Genomic DNA, 8,551 nt, shown 5'->3' on the forward strand with positions numbered 1-8,551 from the left:
CACACACACGTACACACACACAAAGGTTCACTGGTCACTAAGAAAGAACTAACCTTAAACTTTAACAGGAATAGAAATGATGATACAGAGGAGATACAGACTGATTATTTCATGAGCTAAAAAGGTGTAATTTCTCTGAAAAAATATAGATATGTAAGAGATAAACAACTTTTAAGAGAAATCAATGCATTAAAAGTTTTAAGACATAAAACACCTTTTCTCTGTACTCATGCCAAGTAATTTCTTAGTGGCTCTTCAGAGAACACTTGGCATATTTTTAATTTATTCATTCATTTATTATGATAGATATTTAATGCATAGTAAATACAGAGCACAGTGATTGCCACCTCTGATTAGTGCCTAGCATTGCCAAGGCCACTATGGCACCTTCTTCAAGAGCACTAATACTGGTAATCATCTCCAGATTGACCAAAGGAGGTTGGTTCCTTGCTATAAGTACCTGGTATCCTCAGAAAAAGGCCTCCCTGATTAGGGTCAAATCCAATTTGTTATTTATATGAATCACTGTTGAGACATAGACAAATACAACTGCACCTTTTTTCTTTGTGTCCACTTCTTGTGTTGGGTGGGATGTTCATTTTTCCACATTTCATAGAAATCAAGCCTCTTCTGCCTACTCATTCAAACACTGGATAAAATGACAGTGTCATGCACAGAGAACAGAACACTCCTTTCATTGCTTCTATAGTCTTTTTTTTGCCTCATTTTCTTACCTTTCTACTGAGTTTTTAGCCTAAATTTAGTGGTGATGACTAAGAAATTGCCGGGATGTGACAGAGCATTTAATTCATTGAGTCCTTCCTTGCCATTTTCTAATAGTTGTAACAATGCCAAGTTTTTCCTCCTAATGTTGTAGGAACCAGTATCTGTGTAGTATCTGTTATTTGTAACATATACTAAGTCATGCATGCATGATCTGTCAGTGCCATGACAGCTTCCTTTTACACACAGCTGATTTCATTATATGATATTAAGGAAATTCCCTACAGACTTTTTACTAGTTACTTCAGAATCCTGGAATTTGCAATGCAAATTTGCAATCTCTGAAATTCAAATCCCATAAACAATAATCCCGTGGTCTGCTGTGTGCTAGGCAATATGACTAGTCATTTATGAAGATAAAGTTGGATTCAAAAATAGACAAGTCCTCTGCCATTTGGAGACAATCTAGCATATGCCTGAGTCACTGGGCCAAGCTGGAGATCTAGCTAGAGTTTGTGAGAGCACAAATACAAGTACCCTGAATGAGAGAGATCAACTATGATTCCAGAGGCAGTCATATTTGAGTAAGTACTTGAGGGATGAGGGGAAAGCCAGTAGGTAGAGAGATTGAAGAATGACATTCTAAGCAAAGGAAATGAATGGCATCTGTAAATGCACAAAGACACACGATTCTGTGATAGAGGATGAGACTGAAGGCATGGTTGTGATTGAATTGTGGAGAATTTTCAATGAAACATTAAGTTATCATCTTTACTAGAGGCATGGTGATACCATCAAAATTTCCTGAGGAATTGCCCAGCCGGTGAGGCTCAGTGGTTGAATGTTGACCCATGAACCAGAAGATCACAGTTAGATTCTCAATCAGGGCACATGCCTGGGTTGCGAGCTCAATCCCCAGTAGGGGGCATGCAGGAGGCAACTGATTGATGATGTTTCTCTCATCAATTTATCCAACTCTCTCCCTTTCTCTTTCCAAAATCAATAAATACATAATTTAAAAAGTAATTTTTAAAATAGTTCCAGAGCAATTGAACTTTGTGTTAGTAAGAAAATATTTTAGCAGAAAAGAACAGTTAGGAGGTTATTACAGCAGGCCAGTGAAAAGGTAATAAGGGCACAAACTGCAGCAATGGCAATGGGAATGGAGGGTCAAGACCATGGACTGAAGAGCATGTGGAAGAACATTAAGGTACCCTGAAGTTTTAAGTTTTAGCAGTTGCCAGGATGGTGGACTCTAATTTATTGAGATAGGAGACACAGAAGTGGAGTTTAGTAGCTTTGTGCTTCAAATATTCTTCTCCTTTTTCTGTTTTGAATTCCTACCCATGCTTCAAGGCTCAGCTACAGTAATACTGTCTCTGTAAAGTACACCACTCCCCAGTCCCCCAATCAGAATTAAGTCAGGCTTCCTCTCTTTTCATGTATCACCTTCTTAATTCATCCTTTTTTGCACTTAACGGCAGCAAACCCTGTGTCCAGGTTATTTGGTTATATTTCTGACTCCTGAAACTACATGGTAAGCTTTTGGAGGCCACATGCTATTTACCTATGAATTTTTAGTACCACTCAAGCATATAATGGATTGCCAGAAACTTCATATAAATAAATGAATAAATAGATGGATGCTGTGATCACACAAGACATCAAATACAGCCCTTTTTGGGACTTAGAGCACACAATGATCTCAACTCATCATTTTGTAGTCAGTCATATAGTGTCTTGATATGGCTACAAAGAATCACTTGTTTAAATCGTATGTGTTATTTACCATATTTACTTTTAAATGATTTCTGACTCTTTAGGAAACTAAAATCTACTCTCCAATGATGAGATTACCATCCCCTAAATGGTGATTTAATTCCCAATGACTTTTAGCAGTGTTCTGTGCAATTGTCCTCATCACTGGAGGGAATGTAGAGACTTTGAGTCAAATTTCTTTGTAGGCATTCCTTGGCTTTCCCTATGTTGAGAATTCTACAAAGAGGAATTTCTGTATCCCATCATTAGAGCACTTTGGTTCCTATCACATGATAGTTTCTCTGGATGTAATGTTTATTCTTGGGTAGGTTGAATTTGTGTGAATTTTCTGAGGATCTATCAAGTGTGCCCCAGGCAGAAATAAACCAAAAATATTATTCCAGTCTATGAACTATGCAGGCCAGGTGGGAATCAGTGAGATTACTGAGATTTTTGTAGATTCCCAGAAAAAAAAGAAAAAAATGTTCAATTTTTTAACTTTCAGAGAAAAGCAGTCTCAATTTGAGGAATCTGCACCTTTTTGCTCAAGTGACTCTCTGAGAGTGCTTTAGATCCTGTTGTTGAGGTAGTGTGCATTGCTTACAATGATATCTCATATGAAAGTGAAGGAAGGTAGGACCATGGAGGCATTGTTAAGAAAAGACTGGTGTCCAGAAAGCTTGCAGTATTTTTATAAGGTAGTTTACGTTTTTATTAAAAGTTATTCCTGATAACATCTCAGCAAATGAGCAAAAATCTAATGGCTTCCTTGGTGCCCCTGTTACATGTAGCTCAGTTAACATTTTCTTCATTATCTTACACTCCAAGTGGACCCCTTGCTTCTTATGGATTACTTAGGGGTTAAAATTTGCTGATCATTTCATTTTGCTTACAAATGGCTATTTTAATAGCTGTTTATTGCATGCACATACATACACAAAACTTGAAAGAAGGTTTTCTGTTTCTGTTTTTGTTTCTGAAACAGTTGGGTTGGGAACCCTTGATTTGTATGGGCAACTCCAAAGAAAACATGGTCAAGCATGTGGCAGAATATCACATTCCAGGATTGAGAGTCCCTTGGGCTGTTCTCTCATGTCTACTTATAGAATTACTGTAAATTTCTTACTGCTATATTGATTTGCTTATAAACTTTACTGTAAGGCAAGGGTGAGCAGGAATTTTTTTTTTAACTCAAGGTCTAATGACCTAAAAAATAATTTGGTTTACCTAAAAGTAAAAGGGAGTCTTTCGTTATAGCATCCCTTTAAAAATATAGGCAGCCAGCATTGTAACACAGATTTCCGTCTTGGGCAATTAAAAATTATAGTTTATAGTAATTGGAGAATCTATGAAAAGTAAGTACAAGGACTGAATATTTATTTTCTCATATTTAATCCCAAAGTAAACAAAGCTCCACGTGAAAGCTTTATGCCTGTCTTTTTTTATATTTGGCTCTTGTATTTGTCGGATATATTACACTTATGTGGCTGGTTCTAATTTTTCCATTACCTTATTACAAAGAGAGCTAATCATTGATCAATGGCACTTGCACTTAGTGCTTTTTCTAAATTATCACACAAAATACTACATATAGTCTTGTTTTCCAATGATAGTAGTTTATGCTATTAAAATAGAGCACTGGTCACACAAGCTTTAACAAACAATGTCCTTAACTTCCGAAGGGCAATACCACATGATTCTCCATGAAATCCATAGCTGCAAATATTGAGCTTTAGTTTATTTACTTTTCTTGTAGGAACATTTCACACCTGAGTGTAAATTCAAAGAATCGGTGTTTGAAAATTATTACGTGACATATTCATCGATGATATATCGCCAGCAGCAGTCAGGCAGAGGGTGGTATCTGGGTCTGAACAAAGAAGGAGAGATCATGAAAGGAAACCATGTGAAGAAGAACAAGCCTGCAGCCCACTTTCTGCCCAAACCACTGAAAGGTAAGTTCGATGTTATAGGAGCTGGGATTAAATGAGTATGTATTTAAATCATTCCTTTTTCACACTTTTGAAAACGAAACATAATTCTTCTGCATTAAGGCTTTTATACAAAACTTTCATAACAGTTTAAACACTTAAAAACATTTAACTGCAAAAATAGCATCTAATCTTTTGATTTTAATTTTTCCATAATATATGTACATATAGTAACACCTTACTTATATGGAACTAGTTTAATTGTTAGCTCAGGACAGCCAAGAATCCCAAATTATGCCAGATTGATCCCTGGGCAGAAAAACAGATGCTTAAATGTATGTATACTTAACATTTATCAGAAAATTCCTTGGACATTCCCTAAGGGCCCAACAATATTGTCTCAACAATTTTCATTCATAGTTTTATTTTCCAGTCATTATTAGCAGATTAGTAGCAAATTAGAAAAGGTAGAGGATAGGAATGGACTGCAGAAAATAGGGATGTTAAAAGTAGTGAGACATGGTGGAGAAGGACTAGAAAATGCAGACAAAGCAGAGCAAGACCTTCAAGAGGTTACTGACCTAGGGTTTAACTCTGGGTTTCAAGTAGGGCAGACTGCCCAGTCAATCAGCATAGCACTGCTTCACAGCACATTTTTCTGGAACCAGTCTACTTGGATTCAAACCCTTTAATAACCGGATAGTCTTGAGAAGATTATTGCCACGTGTGTGCCTCAAGCTTCACGTCTGTAAAATATGGATAAGAGTAGTACATCAGAGGATTCTTACACAGATTACAAGAGTTAATGAATAGGAAGCACTCAAAACAGTATCTAGTACATTGTAAGTATTCCATTAACATAAGCTAGTACTATTATTTACAGCATAACAGTAATCATATTTATCATTTATTGCATTAAGAATTGTGCTAATATTTAGACTTTTTGAGAGTTTCATTTTAAATCATGATAAAAATCAGCATTTTAAAATGTTTTTCATATTTAGCTTGCACAGCACGCTCTACATCATGTTTAAACTTATAAGAGCTTTATTAAATGCATTTTTCATTAATCCTCTCATATACATAACCATAAGTGATGGAAATTAGTCATTAGAATTCTTTACATACTACTTCTCCAAGAGTAGATTTTGCTTAGTCTGATCCAGTTTACTTCTGACTGAGTCCTTGAAGGCAGCATTTTTCATGTTTGGCCTAAAGCATGGAAGCCTAGTAACTAGAAGAAAAGTTGAGGGCCAGTGTGGTGTGCCTATTTAAAAGCCTTTGACACCCTCTTTCTGTGCTTTTCAGTGGCCATGTACAAGGAGCCATCACTCCATGATCTCACAGAGTTCTCCCGATCCGGAAGTGGGACCCCAACCAAGAGCAGAAGTGTCTCTGGAGTACTGAATGGAGGCAAATCCATGAGCCACAATGAATCAACGTAGCCAGTGAGGGCAAAACAAGGGCTCTGTAACAGAACCTTACTCCAGGTGCTGTTGAATTCTTCTAGCAGTCCTTCACCCAAAAGTTCAAATTTGTCAGTGACATTTACCAGACAAACAGGCAGAGTTCACTATTCTATCTGCCATTAAACTTTATCATCCATACTAAAGCCCCATAATTTAGATTGAGCTTGTGCAAAAGAATGCTAAGCATTATCAGTGAACTAAATCTGGGAAAAGGACTGCCCATTTTTCTCATGGTCTCACTTTAACTTTGGGGATGACAAACCACAATCATTTCACAGCACTAATGCTGATAAAAATTTGCCCTCCAAGAAAAAAAAATTAAAAGACCACAATTGCTCTTCAAAAATAAAACAAAATTAACTACTTAAATGTTTTGTAGAGGCAAACAAACTTATGTGAACTGTGTTGTTTTCTTGGCTTAATGTTTTCTATCTATGCTTGATTCAAATGTATTCTTTACTTTGGTATAGTGCAACTTTCTGATTTCTGAAATTCAGTGGTTCTATTGACTCTGTGTCACTTAATCCAAATCAACCAAATTCAGGGTTGGATCTGAATTGGCATCTCAGGCTCAAGGTAACAGTGTTCTTGTGATTTTACCATTTTTTTTCCGATTTGTAGTACTCTGGTCAAGTTTTTGTGCTGTACTTTGTGCATAGAAGTTGAATTGTATTGTCAACCCCAGTCAATAAATATTACTTAAACAACAAAAAAAGATTATCCTCAAGTGTAGATTTCTCTTAATTCCATTTGTGTTATCATGTTAAACTATTGTTGTGGCTTCTTATGTAAACACAGGAATTGTGGAACTGTGATATTGTCTTTTGTGTTGTTAAATAAGAAATGTCTTACCTCTATGTGTATGAGTCCTCTTGTCATTGTATTTGGCACGTGAATATTATATACAAGGAAATATTAAGACTGGTTACCCCTAAACAACATATACTTATACTTGCTTCTGGAAAGTGTTTAAGACTTAGCTAGGTTTCCATTTAGATCTTCATATCTGTTGCATGGAAGAAAGTTGGAATCTTGGCATAGAGTTGCATGATATGTAAGATTTTGTGCATTAATAATTGTTAAAATCTGTGTTCCAAAAGTGGACATAGCATGTACAGGCAGTTTTCTGTCCTGTGCACAAAAATGTTAAAAAAAAGTTGTTTAATATTTGTTGTTGTATACCCAAATACGCACTGAATAAACTCTTTATATTCATTCAAAGAAAAATTCTTCAACATGTCTTTATTGAATGTCTATTGCTTACCATTAACTGTTGTAGAAACTGGAGTTAAATCTTGAATTATACATAAGGTCTTGCCCTCAGATAATTTACGGTCTAAATATTCATGTTAACATGAACACTATTTAAAGAATGATTATTGTACTTGGACTTCAAATTGGAACAAAAATTCTCATTCCCATTCAGTGATGGCATTGCACAAATGAGACCTATGTTCTAGAATTCTCTCTGATATCCACACTATTTTCTCTTTTATTGCTCATTTTGTAGGTAGAGGGAAGACACATAAATAAACATCTAAGGTCCTTTCCACCTCTGAGAGCTGAAGGAAAATGTAAACATTTTTAATGTTGTTGACTATTCACTAGCTCCCCAAAGTTGTCATTGCCTGGAAATGCATGCTTCAGGAGTAGTCAATATATGAAGGTAAAATTAGAGGAATAGGTAAAACATAATTGAATGGTTCTTTTCAGGACACCCATCAAATAAAGTTACTGGGGCCCTAATCAGCATGTTTTTGTTCAGAGGGGAAGCTGCCCAATGCTAAAGTGTTTCAGCAGGAGCTCCTAGCCCAACCCAGTTCAGTCACCTTGTGATTCCATCTTAAACCCTCATCCTGCCTGAGCTATCTGCATGAAGTGTGGACTCAGATGTCTTTATACCATACTAGAGGCCCGGTGCACAAAAATTTGAGCACTCAGGGGGGTCCCTCAGCCCGGCCTGTGCCCTCTTGCAGTCTGGGACCCCTTGGGGGATGTCCACCTGCTGGCTTAGGCCTAAGCTGGCAGTCAGACATCCCTCTGGCATCCCGGGAGCCCTCGGGGGATGTCCACTTGCCAGCGGGGAGCAGGCCTAAGCTGCAGTGGGATATCCTTAGCACTGCTGAGGAGGTGGGAGAGGCTCCCACCACCACCGCTGTACTGGCAGCTGTCAGCCTGGCTTGTGGCTGAGCAGAGCTCCCCCTGTGGGAGCACACTAACCACCAGAGGGCAGCTCCTGCATTGAGCATCTGCCCCCTGGTGGTCAGTGTGTGTCATAGTGACCAGTCATTCCCAGTCTTTCTGCTATTAGGGTCAATTTGCATATTACCCTTTTATTATATAGGATAGAAGCCTGGTGCATGGGGTGGGGGCTGGCTGATTTGCCCTGAAGGGTGTCCTGGATCAGGGTGTGGGTCCCGCTGGGGTCCCTGGACAGCCTGGGTGAGGGGCTGTTGGCTGTTTGCAGGCTGGCCACAGCCCCTTCAAAGTAGGGTTCCCTGCTGGGGTGCCTGTCCAGCCTGGGTGAGTGGCTGATGGCTATTTGCAGGGTGGCCAAGCCCCCCAGTGGGGACCCTCACCCCATGAGGGTGTGGCCACCTGGGTGAGGGGCTGATGGCTGTTTGCAGGCTGGCCACAGCCCCTTCAGGTTGGGGGACCCCGTTGGGGTGC

At 38.4% G+C, this 8,551-nt stretch overlaps 1 protein-coding gene across 3 annotated transcripts in view; it reads left to right on the plus strand.

The window, feature by feature from the left end:
• The window catches only part of FGF13 (fibroblast growth factor 13), a 584,335-nt gene extending 577,227 nt beyond the window's left edge, over window positions 1-7,108 (plus strand). For all 3 annotated transcript variants that reach the window (XM_006082033.3, XM_014458012.2, XM_006082034.3), the window contains 2 exons: window positions 4,238-4,436; window positions 5,721-7,108. In XM_006082033.3, coding sequence (XP_006082095.1) covers window positions 4,238-4,436; window positions 5,721-5,857 — 336 coding nt within the window. In that variant the 3' untranslated portion in view covers window positions 5,858-7,108. The remainder of the gene's footprint in view (window positions 1-4,237; window positions 4,437-5,720) is intronic.
• Window positions 7,109-8,551: the final 1,443 nt, after the last annotated feature.

This window comes from Myotis lucifugus, unplaced genomic scaffold (genome assembly GCF_000147115.1).
Source record: "Myotis lucifugus unplaced genomic scaffold, Myoluc2.0 scaffold_2, whole genome shotgun sequence".
NCBI lineage: Eukaryota > Metazoa > Chordata > Mammalia > Chiroptera > Vespertilionidae > Myotis > Myotis lucifugus.